The sequence below is a fragment of the Monosiga brevicollis genome, genomic scaffold (assembly GCF_000002865.3).
Source record: "Monosiga brevicollis MX1 MONBRscaffold_35 genomic scaffold, whole genome shotgun sequence".
Lineage (NCBI taxonomy): Eukaryota > Choanoflagellata > Craspedida > Salpingoecidae > Monosiga > Monosiga brevicollis.
Window position 1 is genome coordinate 394,804 of NW_001865072.1, and position 27,330 is coordinate 422,133.

General features: G+C 55.7%; 6 protein-coding genes across 6 annotated transcripts; 2 read left to right on the forward strand and 4 right to left on the reverse strand.

The window, feature by feature from the left end:
* Positions 1–743: 743 nt before the first annotated feature.
* On the forward strand, positions 744–7,278 carry MONBRDRAFT_12171 (uncharacterized protein; the record flags this gene model as incomplete). The annotated part of the gene is made up of 9 exons (XM_001749950.1): positions 744–790; positions 974–1,008; positions 1,151–1,230; positions 1,778–2,004; positions 3,595–3,739; positions 4,017–4,145; positions 4,444–4,712; positions 4,961–5,349; positions 5,570–7,278. The coding sequence occupies 9 exons, from the start codon at positions 744–746 to the stop codon at positions 7,276–7,278; spliced, it is 3,030 nt and encodes a 1,009-aa protein (XP_001750002.1).
* A 1,112-nt stretch (positions 7,279–8,390) lies between these two features.
* Positions 8,391–11,122, reverse strand: MONBRDRAFT_29554 (uncharacterized protein; the record flags this gene model as incomplete). The annotated part of the gene is made up of 2 exons (XM_001750002.1): positions 8,391–9,960; positions 10,098–11,122. The coding sequence occupies 2 exons, from the start codon at positions 11,120–11,122 to the stop codon at positions 8,391–8,393; spliced, it is 2,595 nt and encodes an 864-aa protein (XP_001750054.1).
* Positions 11,123–12,019: 897 nt separating this feature from the next.
* MONBRDRAFT_29555 (uncharacterized protein) lies at positions 12,020–16,883 on the forward strand (the record flags this gene model as incomplete). The annotated part of the gene is made up of 3 exons (XM_001749951.1): positions 12,020–12,092; positions 12,200–16,539; positions 16,656–16,883. 3 exons carry the CDS (start codon positions 12,020–12,022, stop codon positions 16,881–16,883), a joined length of 4,641 nt encoding a protein of 1,546 aa, XP_001750003.1.
* Positions 16,884–18,212: 1,329 nt separating this feature from the next.
* MONBRDRAFT_29556 (uncharacterized protein) lies at positions 18,213–19,739 on the reverse strand (the record flags this gene model as incomplete). The annotated part of the gene is made up of 4 exons (XM_001750003.1): positions 18,213–18,329; positions 18,411–18,539; positions 18,656–18,732; positions 19,010–19,739. 4 exons carry the CDS (start codon positions 19,737–19,739, stop codon positions 18,213–18,215), a joined length of 1,053 nt encoding a protein of 350 aa, XP_001750055.1.
* A 2,990-nt stretch (positions 19,740–22,729) lies between these two features.
* MONBRDRAFT_34399 (uncharacterized protein) lies at positions 22,730–25,567 on the reverse strand. The gene is made up of 6 exons (XM_001750004.1): positions 24,934–25,567; positions 24,656–24,770; positions 24,460–24,549; positions 23,956–24,333; positions 23,091–23,847; positions 22,730–22,995 (listed from the first exon to the last, which is right to left on the reverse strand). The coding sequence occupies exons 1-6, from the start codon at positions 24,962–24,964 to the stop codon at positions 22,957–22,959; spliced, it is 1,410 nt and encodes a 469-aa protein (XP_001750056.1). The 5' UTR covers positions 24,965–25,567; the 3' UTR covers positions 22,730–22,956.
* A 571-nt stretch (positions 25,568–26,138) lies between these two features.
* MONBRDRAFT_34400 (uncharacterized protein) lies at positions 26,139–27,187 on the reverse strand (the record flags this gene model as incomplete). Its single annotated transcript, XM_001750005.1, has 4 exons — positions 26,139–26,446; positions 26,582–26,764; positions 26,915–27,017; positions 27,102–27,187. 4 exons carry the CDS (start codon positions 27,185–27,187, stop codon positions 26,330–26,332), a joined length of 489 nt encoding a protein of 162 aa, XP_001750057.1. The 3' UTR covers positions 26,139–26,329.
* Positions 27,188–27,330: the final 143 nt, after the last annotated feature.

Below are 27,330 nucleotides of genomic sequence, written 5' to 3' on the forward strand. Positions count from 1 at the left end.
GGGGGGGGCGGGGGGCGGGCAACAGCCAATCAATCGTCTGGACACACAGGAGCCCACACACATACACACAAATACGGAACACGAACAAGAATATTATCGGCAATTGGTTAGGTTGAACACCCATTAACATCTGCAACAACTACAGCATCATCTACATGTTTTCGCATCCCATTGTTTTTTGTGCGTTTGCCTATGTTTGTGTGTGTGTGTGTGTGTGTGTGTGCGTTGATGGAGTAATGATGATGATGACTTTTGGCCACAACTGCTGTTGTTCACTAATCGTTCGTGTTGGTTGGTTGTGTGTGTGTGTGTGTGTGTGTGTGTGTGCATTTTGTTCACGCGCTGTTCCATCGCGCTGTTCCGCATGCATCTGGGTGCGGGGGGCTTGTTGTTGCTGGAGTGTTGCAGCTTTGCTTGGTGCTAAGGGAGGGGAGGTCTTGATCCCTCTGCCTCGTGTTTGATTGCTTCAAGCTTCTTCCGTTTCCTGTCTTGGCTCGGTCCCAGGCGTGGGCGTGTTGTTGTTGTACGTGGGGTAGATTGGTTTGGTGGGAGCCTTTGGAGGGCGGCGTTCTGCTCTTGAGGGCTGCATCCTTGCTCGTTGAATCGGCCGGCCTCCCCACAGGCGCTTCGATCAAGACGGGCTGAAAGCATCAGGTCTGACCGCCCGGCTTCTCCCAGCTCTTTCACCCTTCCATACCAAGGGGATTGCCTTCGAACGAATACCAAGCGAACCCACAGCAATCATGGCCAACCCCGTCGTGCCCGCCAACATCCCGCCCCCTGATGACCCGTGCGTAGCGCTTTCAGCCCACAACACATGTTGTTGTTTTTCGCCCCATGCTGTCCTTGGCTCCTCCTCGTGCCCGTTCACCGGCTTTGGGCCAGGCGAAGATCCAAGGTCAAGCCTCGACTGCCAAAATCGCGCATCCTCATCCTCACGGCATTTTCCAATGACATTCATCCTTGGTCGCAGGAATCGGATCAACATTATCATCGTTGGCGATGCTGGTGAGTGTCCCTGTGTGCCCCTTGCCCTGGCCACAAAGGCACCGAGCTGAGCTCTTCACATCTGATGAATCGATGCGGGTCTGACCCTTGCCTCTGCTTTGCTGTCTCCTCCTGCTCTCCGCTTCTTCCTCTCTCGGTCCAGGCGTGGGCAAGACCTCCTTTGCCATTCGCTACGTCAACGAGACCTTTGAGCAAACGACCCTTAATGCGAACCAGGAAATGGTGCGGCCTTGACTTTGATCAACCTGGTTCTGTGCACCTGCTCAAGTAACTCATGACCATCTCCGTCCGTTGTAGTTTATCAAGCCCATGACCGTAGATGGACAGGAGCGCACTCTCTTGTTGTGGGACACGGTTGGCCAGGAGCGCTTCCGGTGCGTTGCCAGACCTGAGAGCGAGCTGCTTTGTATTTGGGGGACCCGGAAGAATGATGGCCAAATGCTTTTGCTTGGTCCGGCCACTCACGCCTTCCGTGTTCCTCCTCCCTTTGTTCGGGTCTCTCCTTGCCCCCGGGCGTTAACCTCGAGCAGAACCATCACAGCCGGGTTTTACCGGCAAGCACACATCGCCTTGGTGATGTACGCTGTTGATTCACCGGTTGGTTCTTGCCGCCCGCTTGCCCGCTTGCCCGCTTTCCTTTCACATTTACTCGGCTTTTCCCCCCACGCTGGTGCCGTGCATGCCGCACTGGATCGCCCATGCCTATGCGCCTGATATCTTACCCCCTTCAATTCTTCGGGCCAACGGCCCTGCTGGTCCGAAACAATAGGACTCGTTTCACACCGCGCGCCAATGGCACGATGAAGTCAAGAATTTTGGCGACAGCGGCGTTTGTGTCGTCTTGGTGGGCAACAAGACCGACCTGCCGCGTCTCGTATCCACAGAGGAGGGCAGTGCATTGGCCAAGGACCTACAAGTGGCCTTTTGTGAAGTCTCAGCTAAAACAGGCGACTCCGTGGACGCAGCTCTCAAAGCTGTTTTGCCGGGCGTCCTCAGGTAAGCGGCATCCTCTTTATGCCTGCATGTCTGTGGGAGCTGGATGAGCCACCCTCTCTTGGCTGTGGATCGTGTTGGTTTCTGTTGCCTCATGCCTTGCCCGGTCCTTCGACTGCTCTGGTGCATTGGCAGCCGGCGCCCAAAACAGAAAGCCGGTGGTGCTGTTTCGATAAAGAAGCAGAGTGCATCGCGTGGTAGTGCGCGCAGCCTCTGCACGGTTCTGTGAACCCTGCCCTTTCCACCCGCTCCCGATTTACGTTTGCGCCATTTGGGCTTTGAGCGCACTGCAACACTTGCTATCACCCTCAAAACTTGTTCTCCGTGCTGTATCTTGTCTGTTTTTCTCGCTATGCGCCAGTCATGTGCGTCGTGCTCCCCCAATCAATCATACCAATGCCTGCCCAGCCGTGTCAAGAGGTCAGATTCCTTATGAAGAGAGAGAGAGATGAACAGAGAGATCTAGAAATCCTTGTCATTGTCAGAAAATCGCCAACCAACGGCAGAAAACGGTCGTGTGTGTGTGTGTGTGTGTGTTTTTGCGCTGGCGCGCGACCCGTGCCTGTGGCGCCGATGTTGGGCGGCACTTTGGGAGCAGAGGACACCGCAGATGTGTCGATGCGATGGAGCTGAGCATAAAGCCTGCCAAGCAACTGGCTCTGCCCTCGAGCTATGAGCAGCTCTTGGAGACGTATCGTACACTTGATAAGGTCGGGCTGCCTCTCATCACGTTTGCCTGCCTCTGCTGGCTCAGTTCCAGGCGCTAAAAAATTGCAAAGTCTTAAGGCTCATCATGCACTCCAAACCTCATCACCTTAGACATGGGTGTTCTTGGCTCGGCAAAAGATTCCGCGCTCTCTTAGCACGCTGACCCAGGCTGCAGGCGTCAACCAGGATGACGTCATGCGCCTCGCTGCGGGTGTGTCCCCATTTGTTTGACTGTGACCGGTGTCATCTGCTGGCTTGCATGCACAAAACCTGCTCATTGACATCTCTTCCGCTTCAGTGGCACCAGACATTGTCAAAGTGTCATGGCTTCAAACCATCCGCAACGACGCCGATGATCTCTTTGCCAAGCGTCATGTCGACGAGCCCGTGGCCCGCCAAGTGCGATCCCGGTTTGGCTTTTTGACGACCTCTACCGGCTGTTTTGTGGCCGCCCACTCATGCTTGCTCTTTGGGGGATGGGGCGTGTTTAATGCTAGCGCTTTCTGCAAGTGGTCCTCGATGGCAAACCCGCTACTACGGCCAGTGCAGCGCGTCGTCGGGCGGATATGCTCCGTCAACGACTGCAACGACATGTTCTGCACCAACTGAACGAATGCCTTGGTCACACCCACCCACTTCCTGGTACGTGCGTGACCCATTGCCGACCACAACCAATCTGGCTCGATGCGCTCGGCCTTGTGCAGTGCCTCACGACACACGTGCTGTGCAGCCCGGAAAACATTGGCCGCTTGGCCCGAGCCTTGGTTGAGCAAGCTGCCTTCGCTTCCCTTGCCATCGCCCCTGCCCCTACCGACCGAGGTTAGGTTGTGGTCCGTCACCCCTCGCAAGTTTTGGGCTGTTTCGTTTCACTCCTTACCTCCCCAGGTCGAGCACTAACCCTTTTATCTGGACTGCGTGCCAGCCGGGTGCTGAGGCGCCCATTCATAGAGATCCACGCCACAGGTACTACATCAACTATACGGGAGAAGCAAGCAGCGAGCCGATGACCCACGCTCAATTTGACCCGCAGGTACTCAGTATCGGCAGACCCCCGAATGCAGCCCCAAACCATTTGATGATACTCGCCATCGAGAACTGACCGACCAACTGCCTGTGGCCTGGCTCGACGTAGAAAACATTGGACCGCTTGCTCAAACTTCCCCTGGCCAAGGTAAGGCTCGCTCTACGCCACACCATCTTCTCTTGTCATGACCCCGTTCCGACAACGCAACGATAGACTGGCCTTGGCGCTGACACCCTTTGTCTGTGCTCCTCCGCCCGGACTGTTTTTTTTCTCCCTTTTTCAGGGCCAAGTGGTCCACATTGAACGGATACCACCACGCCATCCCACCTATGCCCCACTGGACACGCCTCTGCCAGCCGACTTGGCAGCAACACTTCGAGCTCTGGGCACACACCAATTGTTTGCCCACCAGGTGAGTCGATGGGCCTCCATGATCATCTTGCAGCCGAATGCTGTGCGCATCATTTTTTTTTTTTTGTTTTCATTTTTTGGGGGGGTGCAAATGGGCGTGTTTAGGCGCAAGCCATCAATGCCGCACGGCGCGGCTCCCACGTTGTGATTTCTACCGCCACTTCTTCTGGTATACAGTGGTTGTCTGCGCTTGCAGTTGCCCATTGCATGGTTTTCGTCTTTGTGGATTTCAACTCACGTCGTCGCTCCCACGGTGTCTTGTGTCACTCCGACTTTTAGGCAAGTCGCTCGTGTATCAGGTGCCAGTTTTGGAGCAGCTCCTCGAGAATGATACGGACAATGTGGCGCTCTACATGTTTCCCACCAAGGCCTTGGCCCAGGATCAACTACGCAGCCTCTCCAACTATACGGGTGCTGGCTGGCTTGGGGACGTGGTGCGAGCTGCTACTCTTGATGCGGATACTTCTCAATCACAACGCGAAGACATTCGGCAAACCGGCAACATTATTCTCACCAATCCCGACATGCTTCACGTGACTTTGCTCGCCCGCCATGAACGCTGGTGTCGGTGAGTATCCTCCAAGCCTTTTCTTCCTTACCGCTGCATCTGCCTTTGTTGTTCTTGTATGCGTGCGCGCGTGACCGTGTGTGTGTGTGAGTGTGTGTGTGGACCGCTTCCTTAATCTGGTTCCGAGAAAAAGGCTGCGCCTTTGGTTGCGGCACTGATTGCACGCATCCAGTGCTGGCACATCCAATGCTAGTCTTTGCCCCTTCTATTCCAATGAAATTGTGCCTCTGTCCTTGTATGGTGCTTAGGCTATTTCGCACGCTGCGCTACGTTGTTCTGGATGAGGCACACACCTATCGAGGTGTCTTTGGTTCACACGTTGCTTGTGTAATGCGACGTTTACTGCGCATTTGCTCGCTCTACCGCAATGATCGAGTTCAATTCATCTGCTGCTCAGCCACGCTGGCCAATCCGGGCTTTCACTTCCGTCAGCTAGTTCCCTTGTACGGAATGCAGTCCCGAGAACTTTGCGTGGTGCAGAAAGATGGCAGCCCAAGTGGTGAACGTCTTTTTGCTTTGTGGAATCCAACTCTGGACCGCGCCGCCGTGGAAGATGGCGCAGTTCAACCTACACAGAAACCGCCCTCTTCCAGCGCCAAATCAGCCGCCTCTGGACCCAATGTCAAAAGTCCCAAAGGTGTGTGTGTGTGTGTGTGTGTGTGTGTGTGTGTGTGTGTGTGTGTGTGTGTGTGTGTGTGTGTGTGTGTGTGTGTGTGTGTGTGTGTGTGTGTGTGTGTGTGTGTGTGTGTGTGTGTGACCTTCTTCTTGACGCCGTGGCAGGGTCTTGATTTCAAGATCAACAGCGCTGATACTGCTGTCTCATTGCGCTTTCACATCGCATGGACCTATGGGCACAGCTGTCCGCGCGCACATTCGTCGACTCTCTCACGGTCGAAAGGCCCAACGCTCCACCCTCGTCTCGTTGTTCCAAACGCAAGAAGAGGACACGCTTAAGCGCCCTGCAAAATCCCGTGCTCAGCCGCTACCGGCAGCAGCTGCCGACTCTGAGAATGACAGCGATGCTGAGCTCGATGCAGCCATGGACGAGTTTGATGCGGCCATGGCAGGTCACATTGCTCATGACCCCGGACGCGCCGCAACGCCACCGCCAACTGTCGCGCCGCCGACTGATGCGATGCCCATTGCCGGTGCACCTGCAAAGGGGTCGCCGCGCCGTGCCGGCAAACGCGTGGGACACAACGAGACCTCGACCCCCCACTCACCCCACGTCAAGGTCGCAAAGTTTAAGGAGGAAGATAGCAAGATCACCAGCCCCATTCTCGAGACGGCCCTTTTGCTGTCTGCACTGACCAAGATGGGCGTGCGCACGCTCACTTTCTCACGTGTGCGCAAGGTCTCTGAACTCATTCTCAAATACACGCGACGCGACCTTCGTCTCACGGCCCCGCATTTGCAGGGCAAGGTCCAGGCATATCGAGCCGGCTACACCAAGGAGACTCGTCGTCAGATTGAGCGCCAGCTTTTCAACGGCGAGCTTCTCGGCACCACGGCCACAAACGCTCTAGAACTGGGCGTGGACATTGGAAGTCTAGACGTAACCCTCCTGTTGGGATTTCCTAGCTCAGTGGCTAGTATGTGGCAGCAGGCAGGCCGAGCAGGCCGAGGCACGAACAAGGCCCTCACCATAATCGTACTCTTCAACTCGGCACTGGATCAATACTATGCGCGTCATGGCCCAGAGCTCTTTCAGCGGCCGACGGAAGCCGCCATTTCTGACCCGGATAATCCGTATGTGCTGCGCGAGCACCTGCTGTGCGCAGCCGCCGAGCTGCCCTTACGTTTGTCCCGTGAGGACGTGCAGCGCCTTCGCGCCGCTGTCAGTGCTGTTTTAGGTCCTGGGGTTCAGCTGGCCTCGGAAGCTGCGGTTGTTGAGGCTGCGCGACAGCACATTGGTCTACTACCGACCGCTGTCGTGGCCGAATGCCAGGATTTACTGCTCTTTGGCGAGACGGCAGGCGATTTAGCGCACGCGCTCACCTCGGACGGGCTGCTTCAACTACAAAGCCCGGGTTACGTGCTGCCACAGCGCGATATTCATCCGGCTGCAAACATCAGCCTGCGCACGATTGAGGAAGATGGTTATGATGTCGTTGTGACCCCGGATATGCGCAAGATTGACGAGGTTGACGCCCGGCACGCCCTCTTTGAAACGTACCAAGGCGCCATCTTTTTACATCGGGGTCAGACCTACCTTGTCACTTTTCTGGATCATGATAATCGCCAAGCCCATGTGCAGCCGGTCACCGTTGACTACTTCACAAAGCCGTCGGACCGGTCTGACGTCGATGTCATCAGCGCCTTTCGCAAGCGTCAGCCGCCGCTACAAGCCGCTTGGGGCACTGTTCAGGTCAAGATTGAAATTTATGGCTATCAGAAAATTAGAGAACGAACTCTGGAACTGTTCGATACTGTGGAGCTGGAAGCCGAACCTGTCGAGTACAAGACTCGTGGGGTTTGGCTCGATATTAATCCAGCTACCAAGGCACGTCAAGTCAACGGCGCATCGCCTGCCTTTGTGGCGCCAGCTACCATAATATTATATTAACCAAGGGCGCGCACGACCTGTCCCTCGTACCGTCCCTCACCACGCCCATATGAACTGTGTGTCCACAGATGGAATTGCTGTCCCGCGATATGGACGACTTGTCCTGCATCCATGCAGCCGCACACGCTATTAAAAATAGGTTAATTGACCTGGCTTACTCCCCCCCCCCCCCCTCCCCCTCCTCCCCTGCTCGCGCGCGCGCACTTGATGCGAGCAAGACTGACTGGCCTCACTCACTCGTCTTTGCAGCATTCCATTCCACATCTTGTGTGATGCGACCGACGTTGATTCGGAGCATGTCGCCGAGAAGCAACAGCGAGGCCGGTACGAATCGGATTGCACGCTGCGTTGTGTTGGCGCATGGTGCAGCCAGACTCATTTGCTCAAGTTTCATGGGGTTGTCGAGCTAGGCCATTTCGGATTGTACTGTACGACGCTCGGCCAGGTGGCATTGGCATTTGTTATGCCGTCCTTGAAATGATGACACAGGTCTGCACCTATTGAGATTTCCTTGCCAATCTTTTCCTTCTCTTTGGACTTGTTGCTTGATTGTGGATTTTACCCCATGATCGACGCGTTTGCCCTGCAGATCTTAGCCACGGCATTACGGCTGGTGGAAGAATGCCCGTGTCACAACGGCTGTCCCAAGTGCATTCACGACTGGAACTGCTCGGAGCATAACGTGCGCCTCGACAAAGACGGCGCCCGGCTTATTTTGCAGGTGCGCCATACGTGTCGCGGAGAGAAGGGCTCACGGTGAATTCAAACTATGCGGGCAGCAATGGTGACGCCTGGCAATTGTCAAGGCGCGGCCAAAGAGGAGGCAGAATGAAGTTATAGAGGAGACAAAAAGAGATGGGGTACTTCGCTCAGCGAGGCATCGTCTTTGATCCCCTTATCTGGTTGATCTCTGCCCCCATGCATGCACACAGAGCCTCAATCGGGACGCGAATCAGAGTCCAACCCGGAGTGTGGTACCATTTTCGAGCGCCATGCCCGGGCCGAGCGGCGAGAGGGCCTCATTTAACGGCTCCGACCAAGAGTTTGTCTAGTCGGTCGCCATCTGTGCTCACAACTAGCACACAGTACAGTTTGCGTCAACAGACTGGAATTTAGACAGCGCTGGCGTTGGTATGGGTGCGGGACCGCCCGCCTGCGAGCTCAACGCTCGCTCCCGTCGCACGTCGTTGGTCGGATCCCCAGGTATTGGAGCGACTGGGAGGGTTGCTAATGCTGATGGGGCCACCAGACAAATTGACATGCTCGCTTCCTGGACGCTCAGCCATGGGCTGAATCACGACGCTGGCCATGTCATTGGCGATTTGAGAAACACCCAGAGGCCCGTCCTCGCTATGGTCGCTTTGGTGCTCGCTGATGGGCCCAGCGAGTTGAATGGTGTTTTTGTTCGTGGGATCATCGTCTGCAAATTGTCGCCGGTACTGGTACCGATAAGATACGCCACGCACGTGGCCAATGGCAAAAAGGGCAGCATAAAAGGCTAGGGTGGCCAGCACGACGGCAACAGTAAACCCCATCACCTTTGTATCGTTTTGATCATCCGTGTCTCGAGACCGCGCTGCGCCTGGAGTTGGGCTTGCCATGGCGGGCGTGGTAGCGGGCGCGGTCGGCGGGGAAGATGAGGTCAGGGTGACGGTTTGGAGGCCCTCTAGACCATCCACTCCCTGCAGCAGCGTTAGCAGCTCAGCCCAGGGCAAAGTCGTCAGGCGGTCGTCCAATGTGGCAGCACGAAAGTTGGGGCTGCCGCTGCCAATGGTATCGATGAGCACAGTCAGCATACAAAGTGTAGCGGGCGTTGATGGTTCGACAGCCGTGCCACTGCGCCGACGCGCCTCCGTGATGGTGGGTGCTTGAGTGGCGAGCGTGGCAGGAGGGCGCACCGCTTCCAGGGTCAGCCAAACGTGGCGGGCCAATCCCTGAAGGACGTCAGTAGCCACGAGAGCCTGCAGGTCGTCTTGAGCGGCAGTGGCCTGTGCCAAGCTGACATTGACGAGCAGTAGGTAGTGGGTGATGTTGATGGCACGGACGGGATGACATGCGCAGGCGGCAGTGTTGGTGGAGTCGGTGCAGACGTAGGAAGCGTTTTGTTCGACGGGCGTTTGGGTGCTATCATTCGGCGAAACGCACGTCAGATAAAACGTGCTGTTTCCCTGCAGCGTGAGATGGTCTGGCAAGCAGGCCACGGGAATTTCTTCACCCGAGCTTCGTGCTACAGCCGCAGGCAGGTCTGCAGTTGTGTCGGTTAAAGGGCGAGCGGCGGGTACACCGCAGGTGGAGCAGCTGAACGGGGCAAAACCAGTGAGGGGAGGACAGTCAAAGCCAAATCCGGAGCCCTGATTAAGCTGGAGGCTGCTAAGGGCTGGAATGGCAATGAGCGGGGGCAGGGGGCCAAAGAGCATGTTGCCGTCGACGCGCAGCGCCTGCAAGGCGCTGCCCTGCAGCTCATCGGTGGAGGGACCCGGGCTGGAGACCAAGAAACCACGCAAGCGATTGTTATGCAGCTCGAGCGTTGTAAGGCTGGGGGCGGCCTCAGAGAGCCACGCGGTCGACAGCTGGCCAGTGAGGTGGTTGTTGCCAAGTTTGAGAACGCGCAGCTGGGGTAGGAGTGTCACCAGGGCAGGGTCGGCCAGGCTGCTGTTCAGCTGGTTTTGGCTCAGGTCGAGTCTACAGCAGGCATGCGACGACAGCCGTGTACCATTAGTATGAATCGAACGCGGCAAATCAAACAAGAGTAAGGACAAAAGTCTGAGCAAGCAAATCTGAAGGAAAACCCTCACGGCGACGAAAAAAAAAAAACTTACTCGCGAAGGGTGCTGATAGCGGCTAGAGCTGGAGGGAAGGGCCCGGTCAAGTGAGCGGCCACAGCAGTCAATGTCTCGAGGGCGGGAAGATTGGCCAAGGCAGCAGGCAGGCCCGTAGCGACGCCCGGTGTCGATGCAAGGGGGCCAGGCAGGATAATGTCCTGCACTCGAGCCAAAGGCGGCGTGGGCTGTGAGCAGGTGACCCCTGTCCATGCGCAGTAGTTGTCATCACTCCAGACGCTGGCGTCGAGCAGGGACTGGCGCAGAGCGAGCATGGCGTCGCGCTCCGACGTCGAGACACAGAGGGCATTCTGGCGCGCGGTGCAGTCCCGAATGGCGGTTGTTCCCGCACCGCAAGTTCCGCAGCGCTGGCAGGCGGCACCATCGCTGGTCGCTTTGAAAAACCCAGTCCCACAGGTTTGGCAATAGGCGTTGCTGACGTCTTCGCCCTCGCAGATATCACTGCCAGAAAGACCCTCGCCGGCGGGGCACGCAACTTCACAGGGGGTGCATTGAGTACACTGACCCCCGCCATCACGGGCGGCGCACCCACAGTCAAAGGTGAGATTGAAGAGCGCGCGGTAGGCGGAGCCGTTCACCGTGGCAAAGACGCGTAGCTGAACAATGTGAGGCCCAGAGGTTGACAGGGCGCGCGGCGCCGGCGCTGCCCAAACGGGCGGAGTAGCATCGGCATAGGGAATGCCAGTTCCACAAGATTTGGCCCCTTGCAACTGGCCCGGACCAGCAAGCAAGGCGACCTGTAGGCCGGCCACGTCCAGAGCCTGGCCCGAGGATACCTCGTGCGCCTCAAGCGCGAGCGTATAGCTTTCATCAGGCAAAAACAGGCGGTTGTGGGCGGGACCAGCCCCGTGCTGCGCCACCAAGCTGACGTTCCATGCGGCTGAAGCCTGTGGCGTCGGATCGCACACATCTGCTTGCACCACAACTGGCTGGAGAACCGCCAGGCTCAAGACCAAAAGCGGCCACGCCCACCCAACGATTCGGCCGCACGATCGAACCGGCATGATGCCAGTGTCCGCCCCCGGATCCGTCCACAACACGCACCAACAGCAGCAATGTCAATATGAGAATCAAGTCCGGACCCAGTCCAGCCCGCCACCATTCACACTCTCCTCCCCCGCCACCTCCACCTCCTCCTCCTCCGTCGCCGCCTCTGCTGTCTCGTCTTCTTCGCCTCGAAAGCACACACGCACACGCACTCACACACACACACACACTCTCTCTCTCTCAAATTTCAAAATGAATACACCCCTTTTAATTCATACAAAAGTTTTATCTAACTATGACACCTGGGAAATTAAATTTTGAACCGAGGGTCACGGTCACTCATCGAGGGTTTGCACAACATCCCCAAAGTCCAACCCATTTACACTTTGATGTCTGGGTCCTGTTTTCTTAAAGTGTGTTGTGAGATACACTCAAGCAGGCTGTGTCAGACGCCCAAAACCTAGAGGACAGAATCAAGCAAACGGTGGGATAGTTTTTCATCCCTACCGATGACAGGGGACACTCACCGCCTTCTCGTTGCCTTGAATCAACAAAGCTTCGCCCCTCCCAAACGCCACTCAGCGTGAGCGTGGCTGGAAGCCTGATGTTGCATCTGCGTTGACTTGTTGAACGCGAACCCCCGCACTCCCCTCCTCCTTTCAGTCCGGCTTTCCTCTGCAAGCTCCGAAAACTGGGGCTCGAGCACAGGCGAAATGACAGCTCCCCCAAATACGCGTTGTGAGGGAGCAGAACCCATCAGCGGATCGCAGTTCCCAACAGAGAGCGCGCACACACACTCACACACTCACACACTCACACACTCACACACACACACACACGCTTGAAGGCTTTCTTTCTGGTACCCTGGATTGGACAGGCTCAAAAAACCTGTGCTTCACGCATACACAGGGGCCATGGCGATCCTGCGCCACCCCGCTCTGGTTGTCCTGGTTCTTCTCGCGTGCATCAAAATGGCTGCGGCGCACGGTATGTACACGCACTGCCCCTTTCCGCTCTCTTGCACCGACGGCTGCCACATATGACGCCAGACTGCCGGTGACTAACGCTTTGGTTGACATGTCCATGTCAATTAGAATTCTTAATCGTCATTCATTCAGTTGGCCTGGCTTACAACGCCTCAATCCTGAGCGACGCTGCCGAATACACGGCAGACCTGAACCAGCCCGCTCAACTTCTCCTGGACCCCTTTTTCCGCCTTGACGCATCAGATCCCAACGCACCGCCGCTGTGGTCCAGTGCCATCAACCCCCAGCAGGCACCAGCCCCATCTCGCCTTGCGCTTCCTGCCCTGGACCTCGTGTGGCGCACCAACGACGACAACCTCACCTTCTCCGTCTGGGACGACGATCAGGGTGATGCGAACCATCACGCCTTTGACCGCAGCTTCATGGCCAGTGACCATCTGTTCAGCACGCACCTTCGACTGTCGCCGCTCAACCCCGCTTTGCAGGTGCAACTCAATGCCAGCACCAAAGCCCTCACTCTGAGCCTCAACTACAGTGCCTGGCCCTGCGCATGCCAGTCTTCCGGAGGCTCTTGCATTCGCGGCAACGACGACCCGGCTAACGTCGCTTGCCAATGCCCCCACGGTCATTATTCCCACTCGGATCTTCATGGCCGGCCCACCTGCCAGCCTTGGGCGCAGTGCCTTGCCGGTCAAGTCGAAGTGCAGGCCCCGTCCCCATTTATCGATCGTCAATGTGCAGCTTGCGGCCCAGGCCAAGCATGCCCCACGCCGCTGCCCGCCACAACCCGAGACTGCCTCGCTCAGGATCGCCTTTATGCTACCGGAAACGCCACCATCTGTGCCATTGACCCTCGATCCGGTGGCCACTATCTGCAGACCGATGCGCATGGTCGAGGCGTGGTACGCCTTCCCTGCCCGACCAAGAGCTTTTGCCCACCTGGCGCTCTGTGCCTGGACGCCTGCATCTCTTGCCAAGAATGTGGTGACAGCTTTTCCCAAGCCAGTGCCTGCTCGGCCACCAGCAACGCCGTCTGCGAGCCCGAAACGACATTTTGCAATAACCTTGACTGTGGTGACGAAGAGTGCCTCGGCGCCATCATCTTTGTGCGCGAAGCTCGCTGCGAGTGCCCCGATGGTCAGACCTGGAACTCCACGTACCGCCGGTGTATCTCTGACGCAACCCCCTGCAATTTTGGCATCACCGTCTGTGGACAAGCCTCCTGCCAAGCTCAGGGCGCCAGCTTTAGCTGTCACTGCCCCAAAGGTCTGACTTTTGATGGTCAAGGTGCCTGCATTGATCAAGAAGATACCTGTACCCCAGCTTCATGTACCGTCAGTGAGGATACTGCCTGCGTCGATCTAGCAGAGGCCCCCATGTGCCGTTGCGACGCCCTGAGTCACGGCACCTCGTGTGAGCACGACCTGCAGCCCTGCCAGCTCGATGGCAAACCTACTTGCTCCCACAATGCCAGTTGCTCTTACTCGGGCGTCTTCAACGAGGAGGCCAGCGCCCTTTCCGTGCAGGATCTGATGTGTGCTTGCGAAGAATCAGGCTTTGCTGGGTCTCATTGCACCCTCGACGTGGATGAGTGTGCTCTGCAACCCTGTGGACTACATGGCACCTGCATCAATCTGCCTGGCGGCTTCACTTGCAACTGTGACCCGGGGTATGACCAGCCCTGGGAGAACGCACCATGCTCCGACGTTTCGAGCCCCAACATCACGCTGGACAACGCGTTCTTTTCCATTGATATTGCAGACGGATTGTCGGTCAGCTCAGTCTTACGCCTTACCCGGCCTCATGTGTCAGACAACAGCGGCGTGGTCCCGGCCTTGGAGGTGGTGGTCCCTCTTAATATGACGGCCAACTCCAACGTAACAGTGACTCTGCGCGCCGTTGACGAGACGGGAAACAGTGCCACCCAGCTCGTGATCGTGCGGGTGCTCGATCTCTCCGCCCCCCTGTTGACATTACGAGCCGAGCCAGCGAACCAACACCCCGTCCAGACTGCATTTGTGGCGCCCACGGCCATGGCTCAGGACGCCGTCGATGGGCCGTGCCCCGTCACCCTCGTCAATTCGGTTGACAGCAACCGATTGGGCTGCTATGACCTCATCTGGTCTGCGCAAGATCAAGCAGGCAACCGAGTCAAGCTTTCGCGACAGGTTTGCGTTGTCGATCGGATTCCGCCAACCTTGGACATTCAAGTCTCCTCGGTACCCCACCGTGTTCCCGTGGGGTCCACCTTTGCACCGCCCAGCGTTGTGGTTCAAGACAATTACGACGCCAGCGCTAGTCTCGAGCAGTGGCGGGTCCCAAATACGATCGACACCCGTGCTGAGCCCGGCTCTGAGGCACTCCTCACCTACTTTGCACGAGACGCCAGCAACAACACCGGCAACGCCACGCTACGCCTGCTCTTTGTGGATATTGAGGGACCTGTCATTACATACAATGAGCAACCCGTGTCGCGCGCCACTCAAACCGTTGCGTTTGGCACACCACTTCGGGGCTTGCCCATTGGCATCAACGACAACGCCGACCTGAACCCACGGTGGAGCGCCAGTGGGTATAGCCGCTGCACAGCGGGCCTGCAAACCCTTCGCATCAACGCAAGCGATGCCTCAGACAACGTTGTTCTGGCTTATGTTGACCTGGACGTCACCAGCCCCTCAAGCAGTTACATGACTCAAGACTTGGTGCAGGCCAGTTGGAAAGACGAGAATGTTGACAAGACCCGAGTACCACTTCTCTTGCAAACAGTTGTGCCGGACCTTTGCGTGCAGCTCGTCTCGTCTGGTACAGATCACGTTGTTGCTGCCTTTTACGACACCCATCGCCAAGACTGGCTCGAGGCCTCCATTGCAATCGACCGTGTGGCTAATGGTACGCACAATATCTCGACAGCTGGTACCAACGCAGATGGAAGCGGAGTGGTGTCCGTGGAACAGATGTCCACGCCGACCTCCATCCAGCTGGGTGGCATAACACTTGAGCTCGTGGCCTATGCCGGTCTGTCGAATGGCAACGGAGATAATGAGACGACCTCGCCGACTTCGTCGGCTGGGTCCATCGCGCTTGTAGCCGGTGTGGGTGCCGGCGCGGTGCTACTCTTGGCTCTAACCATCACCGCTGTTGTGTTCTGGCGGCGCGTGCACCAGCGACGTAAGCGTGACGCCGTACGCACGCGCTCAATGGCGGAAGCTGACATGAGCAAATTTGAGTTTCACAACATGCGCCACATGGCTGATCTGCCGGGTGGGCGGATTCCAGCATCTTTTCATAGCGTTGACTCAAACGTAACCTCTCTGCCCCACGATGATCGCGTCTATGCCACCATCTCCGTCACGGAGCGCTCTGCGCAGACGTTGGCTCAACATGCTGAAAACTATTATTCAGAGATTGGTGACAACACCCTAGACAGCAGCCAATATTGCGTCCCTGTGCCCCTTCCCGATGGCCATCTCTATGCCAGCCACTTGACTATCAACGCCAAGGCCATGGATGTCAACTTAAAGCGGAGTGGGTCAGAGATGCAGGTCCCAACTTACATTTCTCGGCCACGAGATATTGGCGCGCCTGTGCCCGTGCCTATCTACGATGAGTTGGGCCAGGTTCTCAGCTATCAGCTGCGAGCAGGCTCGGAGCACGGTGGCATGCACATTTATGTTGCGCCCGTGCGCGACCCGGCAACTAGCCCACGCGTCCCTTTTTATGATGAGCTGGGCAACGTGGTTGGTGAGACAACCTTGCCACCACTCAACCAGGTAGAAGTATCGTCCCAACAGCCTGTGAGGGGATTTGTGCAGACCCCTTCCACCGCAGCTGATGGCTTTCAGAGCCTCACTTTTACCTCCTTCGCCTCGAGCACGGGCATTATCTCGATGCCTCCCAGCATTGCACGCCGCGCTGCCGCACTCAATCCGAGCAATGACGCCGGGACTAGCCCGCGTCTGGCATGGCAAGAGAGCATTCAATCGGGCAGTTATGGGTTTGAACTGTCACGCAGATCCTCGAGACTATCTGCACAGCACCATGCGGTCACTCAACGCGGAGTGCCGGGCAACGCTGACCTTGAGGAAGATGCAAGCCAAGCATCATTATCAGCGGCTGCCGTTGATTTGATGGAAGCCACTGCACGCCCCTCTAGTAACAATGAGCCCAAAGATCGCGACGATGGCGAGTATCTGCGTGTTGACGGCATTGTTGGTACGGAGGAGCCGAGCGATGCCCTTGACCGTAATATGCTCGCTGCGCTGGAACCCCGCTCTGGAATGCCTTCGCCTCCGCCGCCTTCAGCCGCTTCGGCCCCATCAACAGACGCGACTCTGTCAAAAATCTTTACGGTGCACACCATGAGTGGAGTGGATGCTGAGGTGAAGCTAGCAGACGCAGCGCCGGGCACGTACCTTCTGCGCCTCGTCGTAGGGGGTATCACATCCCAGGTATGATTGTCGATCGTTCATGCAGGAAGATCAATCGGGCTTCTGACCTGCGCCAGCAATACCAAAACATGTCTTTTCACCCTTGTTGCCCGCATCGCCGGACTGTGCGCCCATAGTCTTGCGATTTGTGCGTGCGAGGCGCAGACACTTTCACACACCATGCTCTTTATTTCACAAAGGAGCAAGCAATGTACTTTTTAGATGGCACAGTTGGCTCTACTTCTGTCACCTCCTTGGATGAGGCGATGCTAGACATTCTTAAAGCTAACCCTAGCACCTTTATCCAGCAATGGCAGCGCGGCGACCCGGCTTTATCACTCATGCAGGCCCCGCACGAGGATTAAACGAGTCGCCTGGAAGTGTGCGTCCCGAACAAGCATGCAAACTTGTCAAAAAGAACTTACTCTGCGAGCTTGCAAAAGCGTCAGCAAGAACCATGCATACTTCTGCGAGAGCATGTCGTTGGCCTGCAGCCATAAGCCTGCTTGTCTCCCTTCATGATTGAATAACTCGCTGTTCTATCGCAGCGCTCCGTGAAAGATGAATAAATGCAACCTGTTTTTCAGTCAACTAATTGATTGTAATTGCACAGCGGCACTGATTGATGCACCTTGCATCTCACTCTCAAAGCCACACATGGAGAACCAGCTGCGCGTGCGCAGGTCAGGTTAGCAAGGTATCTCTACCGCGCTGGACAAATGAATATGGCATCCAGTAATGGCCGCTCGGCAAATACCAGTCTTGCAAACTGCACGGCTGCTCAATCGAAAAGTCAGTTAGCTATTCAAAGCTCCAGGCGCGTCGTTCGGAAGCAAGCGAGAACGAAGGTTATCCCGCTCCGGCTGTTCTCCGTGTGAGCCAAATACGCGCACCAAGACCCAGCGTAGTAAAGGAGCCGCCAGCAACACCAACATTGTCAACCTGAAGAGTCGAGAGGTGGAATACAGCAGCCATCAATAGAGGTACACAAACTGTGTGGCCCATCGTTGAAAAAAAACAAATACCGCCAAAGTGGCTTACCAATGTGCCCATGAGAGGCCCAGCGCAATAAGGCCGCAGAGAGGCATGGCCATAACTCCGAGCGTAAAGTTGTCCAGATCTGTATATAGAGACACAAACTCGGTTTGAAACACACGGGCGGGCGCACGATGAAGACAGCAGAGCAAATGGAAGCTTGCTCTGCGACATGAACAGCACAACCAGCAGCTCACTGACCTTGGCGCCGTGATTGCGGGTTGAGCACGCCGACGTTTGTGTAACGGCACAGAACCCAGGTGATAACCTGCAATAGCCCACCTATGGTGGTAAAAGCGCTCAGAAGACGGGTCGAGAGCTCTCTGGGGACAGAAAAAATAGAAATTGTAGTGGTGCTTGAGTCATAGACGAAGGTCTGGCCAAGCTGTGGGCGCTTGGAAGGTTATCAAATCAAAAGCTGTGGGCGCTTGGAAGGATATCAAATCAAAATACTGACTTGACCGAATCGCCACCATGCTGCAGAATGGCATAGGAGAAGAAGGAGGCAGTAAAGGGCAAAGCCAACAACCAAGCAAGCTGAAAATAGAGCGCATAAGCCATCGTATCTACCACAACATTGCCACAGTGCATGAGCACGTTGTTACTGGCTTTATAGAGGCACTTGCGCAGAAGCGAAGGCAAGTTTCAGAGCTAAGAAGTCAAGACGGCACCACCGCACCATGTAGAGACTTGAGATGGGCAACGAGCGCGACGTTGTTGAGATAGAACGAAGCAGCAATATAAAAGCTTATGAAGTAAGCCATGAGCACAGAGACCTACAAATGCGCGCCAAAATGAGCAGACAGTGTGGGAGAAGGACCAAGTGTTCATTTGGATCTGGTGCACGAGTGACCAACCTGCTTGAGGGCGCCGTGATGAGCAGCAAAGAACTGATCCGAATCGAGGCTCAACGCCAAGATGCTTCCAATGATCGAATACACCGCATCTCGAAAAAGCTCATAGCGTTTTTTGTCGAAATTGACACGCTAAGCAAAAGCCGAGGCGGTGGTGGTGGTGGTGGCGAAAGTCGATGACTGAACATACCAATAATCAAAAGAGAGACTGGAGCGCAAGTAAGAACTGCCAACGGGCGGGGGCGCACCTCAAAGTGTGAAGCTGGAATGAGACCAACTTGTCGGGTTATGCGATCCATCAAAAACAAGGGCAGGAGGCCAAGGACTGTGGTGATGATAGACGTGCAAGAGTGGAGGTGCGACCAGGCGCGAGCGAGTGAGGTTCATCGGTGGCACTTCGCAAGGAGGCCAGAGGGGAACTTTGTTGATCTTGTCAAAGGAAAAAAAGATATCCCCCGTTTGGCGGTTATGGCCCCCGTATCTTTCCATCCCGCTTGATCCTTCTCAAGCACCATCGCAAGCAAGGCAGAGAGGAAAAAAAAAAAGCAAAGAAATCTGAAGAACATTGACAAACAGATGGCAGACAAGTCCGTCCCACGTACGCGCTAGGGAGCCAAACACGATGGCTAATCCAAACAAAACCAGAACGAGGACAGCCTGGAATAGGACGCGGCGCACACAAATTGTGTATTCCAGCTCCACTGCAGCACGACGCCTGGCGGCAGAGTCGATGCCGGCGTCAGAGGCCATCGGACTGCTCATTGCGCCGTCTATCTGGTTTAGGGGCTGGCGTTCGCTGCCGTGGACGAGGCTCCCATTGCCTGAGGTTTCTACCAGGCCCGTAGAATTGTTTGCCTCTGTTTCGTCTGCTTCTTGGCCATCCTCATCCTCTGGCTCACTCCAGAGATTGTGGCGAGCAGCATGATGGAGAAGAAGGAGTCGAGTGATTTGGATGCAAAGCAGAGCACCCAAGATCATGCTGGCAGAGACTTTGGAGTCTTGAAGCGTCCGAATGCTGCTTCCCAAGCTGGATGCAAAGGGCAGCAAGCAAATGAAACAAAGCTCGGCGCAGTTCAAGGCTTGGATGCCCTCGTTGGCTTTCGGGATGAAGCGAAACACATAGAGGCTAAAGCGGCGTAGGAGCAGGATCAAGAAGAAGGTAGAACACGCCCATCCAAAGTAACCAAACTTGACCTGCAAAATCTCAAAGGCAGACTCGTCGTTGCCCTCTTCCTCATCGTCGATATCACTCAGGGATTCGACGCTGATTGTGGCAGCGATGGCCAAGAGGGCCTCGGCAAAGCCGATCGGAAGCTCGCTGGACACCAACATGATGCTTCCCGCCTCGGCGTGGTAAAAGAAACTAGCAATTTGCTAACCGCAAAAGCCTACGATGACAGCTATCACTCCTTGCTGCCTGCCATTCACACGCCACCCATCCTTGGATCATCGGGTGGGACCTTGGCGCTTGAACAGATTGACAAGAAGAAGAGATTAATAAGTGGCAGTGAAGCAACGTCTGTGGGACGCAGAGGTTGCAGGGCTGAGGCTGTGGGGCGCAGAGGCTGTGGGGCGCAGAGGCTGTGGGACGCAGAGGTTGCGGGACGCAGAGGTTGCGGGACGCAGAGGTTGCGGGACGCAGAGGTTGCGGGACGCAGAGGTTGCGGGACGCAGAGGTTGCGGGACGCAGAGGTTGCGGGACGCAGAGGTTGCGGGACGCAGAGGTTGCGGGACGCAGAGGTTGCGGGACGCAGAGGTTGCGGGACGCAGAGGTTGCGGGACGCAGAGGTTGCGGGGCTGAGAAAATGACCTTCTTAGCGCAAGGGCCGACTGCTCGTGTCCATGTTGTACATGTAGCTTGTCACTTTCGTTTTGTTTTTGTTATCTCTTTTTTCTTTGTTATCGATCTGACCAATTCATTTAAAAATTCAAATGAGCGAGATTGAGGTTTTTCAATTTTTCAATTTTTTTTTTCTTTTCCATTACATGTATTGGTGTGATGATCAAGGGGGGCAGGTGAGGCTTGCTGGGGGGGGTGAGCCCTTGACTTCCAACTCGTCGCCGTCCACTGGCCGATGTGACTGGCGTTGGTCCATGAGCAGGCTAGTGGGCTCGGATAGGCGCTGTATTTGGCTGAGCTGACTTGTACCTATGTCGCGTAGCGCGCTGCTTGAAGGACACGCACAAGAACCTTGACGTAGGAGACAGATAGTCATGGAAGAACCTATCGATACTAGTCCAAGGTTTGAGGTTGCCGTTCCTCGCCCGCAGCGCTATCACTCGCACTCACACACGCAGCCAAACACACGTGCACATATCCTTGCTAAACGACATCGTCTCAAACACACGCCTCACGCACTCTTGCCCTGGAACTTGCTCAATCAAGTGGACCAGATGATGCCTCCGAAGACGCGCCGCGCAGTGCCCGAACAAAGTCTCGGATCGAGTAAGTGGGTTTTTGCAGTAGCAACCCGCATCTGCTCTATGGCCCTGACTGACAGGTTTCGTGACATCCTCTCGGACTGAACTGTCCACGTGCCCCAGTTTGCAGTCGGGTTTTATGAAGCACATCCAACGACACCAGCACAAGCACAACAAGTTGCACCAAGAGTGGGAAGCAGGGCAGGAGCCAACCAAGGTCGGCCTGCTTGGCGACCATTTGCCACCTTCTTGGCCCCATTAGACCGCTCGCCCTGGCGCTGCAGCGCGTGCGCATGCCCTCATCAGGCGGGGCACGTTGTTGGCAGGTCGCAGAACGAGTTCGACGAGCCATTCCAGAACGGCAACGGGTATGGTCAAGTCGTCATGTTGAGTGCATCTGTTCCTGACATGCAACATGCAACATGCGAAGCCGGGCCAAGCCTCGGAAGCGCGCCCGTACCCTTTCTCATCTTGCTCATGCCTCTGCATTTGTACCTGCCTTTGTCGATGTTGCTATTTTAATTGGAACAATCAGGGCTCTGGCTATGCTAAACACGCCCCACCTGCTCGCCTCGCCTCGTCCATTCTTGGCAACGCCCTTGGCCGCCCACCTCGAGCTGCCCGACACGCTGAGAGCCCGGCACCCATCGCACCTTCTGCCCAATCAGTGGCCACTCGTGATGCCGATGGTACGCCACAGCAGCGCCTTTCCCTCCAAATGTGGACCGTCAAAGGATCTGCGGTCCTGCAGTTGTCCAGAGTTTATCTTGTGAACCCTCATGATATTGTGCTAACATTGCGTACCTTGCAGCGCGCAAGGCGGCCTCCCCCAGCCTTGCCCGTCGTTCACCCGCCACATCTCACACCTCAGACCTGGCAGGAGAGGATGATGCCACATCCATGGCCTCTGCGTCCTCGCCGCCCCGCAAAACGGCAGCCACCATTACACAACGCCTATCCGAGTCGACATTGAACCCAGCACGGTACATTTCCACCCCCGTGCCGCCGTGACTTGACACCCTTGGGCTTCTTCGGGTCGTTCTTTGTATTTTGTGTGCGCGTACATGCGTGTGGCTGTACGGAATCTCACCACGTTCACCCGTCCTGATGGGCCGGCACTGCGCTCTTTGCCATGATTGACTGACCTCAGGCCAGCACGGCGGAAGAAACTGCCCGCCCAGCAGCTGTACCGGCCCGGCGCTCGTACCCAAGCGTCCAGTAGTCCTGGTCTCAGCAAACCTGATAAACCTTCGATTCATGCGCGCCTCAGTGGTCGCCCAGAGCCCGCCAGCTCTACTCCTGTGGCAGAAGCACCTTCCTCGATGCCCGATCCAGAGCCTGAAGCTGTACTCCAAGTCCCTGCAGAGGAAGTGCTTATTTGCAATGTACTCCTTGATCTCGAGAACGGACAAACGGAAACGCTTGCCCTATATCGAGGCGTGCGGCTCTGGCCTTTGTGTTGTTCTTTCGCCCAGGACCACGACCTCAACCCGGACCAAACATTGGGTCTTCACACGCGTCTCAAGTTGGAATACGAACAACATGCCGGGGAGCCCGCCATGTGAAGATGAACGCATTTCTTGCCTTTTGTTGGGGACGACCAACCTTTTGATTTGAGTCATGTCGTTTTTGTTGTTTTTGTTTCGGCCTTCCTGTTCTGCCTATTAATGAGGTGGTATGGTACTTCTTGGGTCAAAGCTACGAGGCCGCGCCTCTGGCCATCCAGATGCATTGAGCATGAAGCAAACTCAAGCTTTTTTTTTTTTTTTTTTCCTTTATGAAGCAGATCAGATCCCTGTTCCGTAAGTCTCAGAGAAGGTCGTGGCGAGTGACTTTTGCTTGACCTTCCACGCAAGGCACCATGACCATGTCCACTCTTTCCCGCACAGAGGCAAGCAAATCACAAAGGTGCCATGAAATTGCGTCCAACTACACCTTTGTCGCTTTGCAACCATACCGGCTTCAACTCAAAGCCACAAGAGGAAATTAAAAAGAACATCGATGGTAGAGAATGAATAATCGAGTTTTGGAACCAGACGCCTATAGCCACACATGTCAAACCGTGGCTCAACATCACAGAAGAAGAAAACACACATCTCATGGATCAACTAACATAAACGCTGTATATTCACTTAAAGGCTTTGCTAAGGGCCGGAAGGGCTGATGCCTGTGGGAGACCCAAAGTCAAGGGTGAGCGCAGGGCCTCGCCTAGAAAAACGTGGCACTGGAAGCAAGGCGAGCGTTGCAAAGAAGAAGGCTCACCTGTGTTGAGGAAAAGCTGTCGTTCTTGCCGCCGCCAACAGCTGCCAAGGGTGGAAGCTTGGTGCTATTCGTGCCACCCATGCTAGCAGCTTTGCGGTTAAAGTATGTTTTGCGCCGGCGCTCCGAGCCTGCCGGCTTGGCTTGAGCAGGGTGACCGCCCAAAATGGTCATGCCACCTGGCGGACCATTGACAGTTCGCCGCGTGCTGACAAACCGGCCCGCAAAGCCATTGCTGCCACGGCGTTGCTGTTGCGTATCTTCGTCCTTGCGCGCCTTGCGGGTGTGCTTCCGCCCAATGTTCAGCTTGCCCTTGAGCACCGTGACCAGATCGTCTTGGGTGCCGCCTGCTGCCGTGGACGCGGAATGCTCCACCATTTCTGGGATGGCGCCATCGGCCTTGCTTGACAATCGACGACGCCCTCCATCGATGGATTGCTCGTGTTGCTGACTCTCCTTGGCACGGCGCTTGTCCGCCTCACGGAGCTGACGGAAGTAGGGATGCTTGAGGGCCTGCCGCGCCGACAGGCGAGCATCGGGATCATACTCGAGCAACCCCAGAAGGAGCGAAATGCACTCCTCTGAGGCGTGCGGCATGAGCTTGTCCAAGCCCTTGCCGGCCTTGTCGGGGAATTTCATCTTCATGTGCTGCGCGTTCTTGCGGATCTTGGCCATGACATGGCTCGGGGGTGTGCCCATGATGTCGTGGATTTTGTTGATTTGATCAAGCTCATTGGCACCTGGAAAGAGTGGGTATAGGCTGCAGGAAAAGAAAGAAAAGATGAATGAGACGAGTTCACACCACACACACACACACACACATACACCGCGCCTTCTCTCAATGAGCGCGGATGCGAGAGTCACGTACCACATGACTTCAAACATGACACAGCCGACAGACCAGAGATCCATTTTGAAACCATAGTGGCCATTGGTCAGAAGACATTCAGGAGCGCGATACCAACGCGTGGAGATGTATTCTGTAAATGGGGGCTTGGAATAAATGCCTCGACATGAGCCAAGGTCGGCCAGTTTGAGCTCTTCGCCATTGATGAGGACATTTTCTGGCTTGACGTCACGATGAAAGATGCCGTTGCGATGCATATGGTCAAGGGCCTTGAGCAGCTGATACATGTAATTCTTGACCAGGTCCTCGGGCAGATGATGGCGACGGCCTTTGATGCGTTCATAAATATTCATTTCCATCAACTCAAACACCAGATCCAAGGTCCTTTTGTCCGGGTCACTGCATTGCCAAGAATCGAGAGGCGAGCGAGGCCAATGGGAGGGTCAGCAAAACCTCGGGGCTATTATCAAGAATGCATTGGCAAGGAACAAGAAGGAGAAGCGTGCGAGAGGCTAGGGACCGTACTAGATGACTTCGGTCATGTCAATAATGTTGGGGTGCGGGTTCAAACGGCGAAGGGCTTGAATCTCGCGCAAATTGTCAATCTTCTCGGCACTGCAAGAAGAAAAAAAGGCAGAACCACAAAAGGGGTGGATTAATCAATTGGGTTGCCAAGCAGGCCCGGAAGAACGCGGCGGGTGCATCGCGAGGCTTGACTGACCTGTTGAAGTGCCCCTTCATTCGCTTGATGGCAACGGGGACGCTGTCTGAGCGCCGTGTACCCTTGACGACCTCGGAAAAGGTACCTTCGCCAGCCTTGTTTTTGAGGTCATAGCCTGCGTTGAGGGTGGTGCGCAACACGACAGAGGAGGCGCAAACATGCAATGCTCGGATGAGTCGATGGGAGAGAGCGTGTGGAAACTGAGGCGTCGATACAGTTTCTCGGCTCGCAGATGCACAGCTTTGAACCAAGCCGTTGTCATTCAACACCGTACGTACGCGACTCGAGGCTGGCAATGGTGGTTGCCATGTTGTGTGGTCTTGAAGGTAGTGCGTTGAGCGCGTGCACCAATATGCTGATCAAGCAGGGCTTGCTCGAGCAGAGCGATGCGCGAGGGCGCGCAGCAAAGGCACGCTCGCCCAAGCAGAGGCGAGGTGTTGACGGGCACGACCAAACGAGAGAAAAAAGGGGGGTCAGGAAGACCCAACCTGAACCAAAGAGCAGCACACGAGCGCCCTGTGCCAAGGGTTCGGTAGCATCCAAGGACAGGAACCTTTGAGTTCCTGTGCCCGTGGACAGGTACGCGTGTGTGTACCTGTGTGCCCGTGTGTTTGTGTATACAACTCCCAAGAGCGGGTCAACGCCCGATCAACCAGGAAGAAAGAGGAGGAGGAGAAGGAGGAGGCCGACCCCAGTCTCGCGCCCCAAAAGTTGTGTCAGACTGAACAAAAGGAATGCATTGACCCGTCAAGACCACTGCCCACTGCCAGTCACGACCGCTCAGCCGGTGCAATGTAGACTGGGCTAGACCACGAGTCAGGCACTGCCCCTCAAACCAAAGCAGCACCAGTACCAGTACCAGCACCAGCACCAGCACCAGCTCAGGAGGAGAAGAAGGAGAAGGAAGGAGGCAGGGGGCTTTGGTTTTTGAAATGCAACCGTTGATTGTGTGTGTGTCACCTCACAACCAATCTCCTTCTGTCTCTTTTGTGCTCGTTCTTTGTCGTTAGTGCTCTCTCTCTCTCTTCCTTTCTCTCTCTAAGTCTCTCTCTCTCTCTCTCTTCTTTTTCTTCTCTCTTTTCTCTCTCTCAAGCTCTCTCAAGCTCTCAATCTCTCGCAGGCTCTCTCCAACTCTCTCTCCCTCAAACTCTGTCTCAGGTATCAGCGCCGGGTGACACACATCAAATCATGGCTGCCATTTGCTCACACCGCTCTGCTGTGCTGTCCTGCCTCCTGCTGTTGTTAGGGGACGTTTGACGCGCAGAGACTTAATGTGTGATGTATGACACACTATACCAGTGCGATCATCACAACAACACCGTGTTTGCTTTGCACAACACGACATCACAGCGCCTGAGGGTAGCCAAGCGGATAATTTTGTATTGGTTTGAACATGACTTTTGGTACTTAAAGTTATACGAAAACACAGGCTCTCAAGCAGCAACCGAGCAGCGAGAGAGAGATTGATTTGAGCTCCCCGCCTCGGGCGGGATATGGCGAAGACCCTTGTTGAGAGCACCAACGTCACGGACGGACGCAAAAGAGACACCGCAACAGCACAAGCTCATTGAAGACACGCTCTACCCACACATGCCTGCCCTCCCCCCTTTCAAGCCATCCATTCCATCACCATCATGAGGGGAAGAGGGCTGAGCTATAAGGCCCTTTCCTTTCCTAATCCTCGGGCAGGGGTTCATCGCTTGTCTCCTCAATCAGACGCACACGAATTTCCGTCGTCGGGTCACCTCGTAGAGCATCCTGCGTAAACTTGACTTCCGACCGAAAGGAAATCTAAACAAAACGACAGCAGGGCTCCGGGGTATCAGCGCAGCGTCGTACGCCGAGCCCAAAGCAATTTTGCATGTCGACCACACAACCTCAGAGCAAGCAGGCCAAGGCTCCCCAAACGAGTGACAGATTGTTTACCGTCTCAAGAGCACCGCGAATGACACCGGCCAAAATATTGCTAAACAAGAGGCCACGATGGTTCTCCGGCACCTCGGTAAAGGTGACTAGCGGGTTGTCCTCCAGGATAAAGTAGCATTCGGTTCGTTCAGGTGACCACTTGGCCAGATTGGGCACCACGCCAAGGTATCGGCGAAACCCGTCCTGTCCCCACACCAACGACGTAGCCAAGCGAAGTCGTAATCAGTCAGTCACTCACTCAGGGGAATGGAGACCTTCAGAAATGCCCACCGCAACCATGCCTGCCGCTCAAGCAAGTCAGGCTCAAGGCATGCAAACGCACGACACTCGAACCTTGGCAATGACGTTGCATGCTTCTTGGAATGATGCACAGCGATAGTCTTGATTTGTGTGTGAAAAGAAATCATCGACGATCCGCACGCCAATGTTGAATCCCCTGTTCAGTAGACACGCCCGCCCAGAGTGTAGAAAGGTGAGGTGACACTACCACCAATCTCAAATCAAATACCAAGGCACGTACATGCGATCAAGCTGCTGGTTGACGTCCTCGTCGTCTTCGTAATCCTCAAGCAATTGCGCCACCTGTCCGCATAAAGCCAGACCCATCAACTCTCGGTCACAACCCAGACAAGAGAACTCTGCAGGTCTGCTATGGCCTTCCCGTCACAAGCCGCTCGCACTCGTCCACCCCCCCCCCCCCCCCCCCAAAAAAAAAAAAAAAAAAAATTAAGGGGGAAAAAATCAAAGGG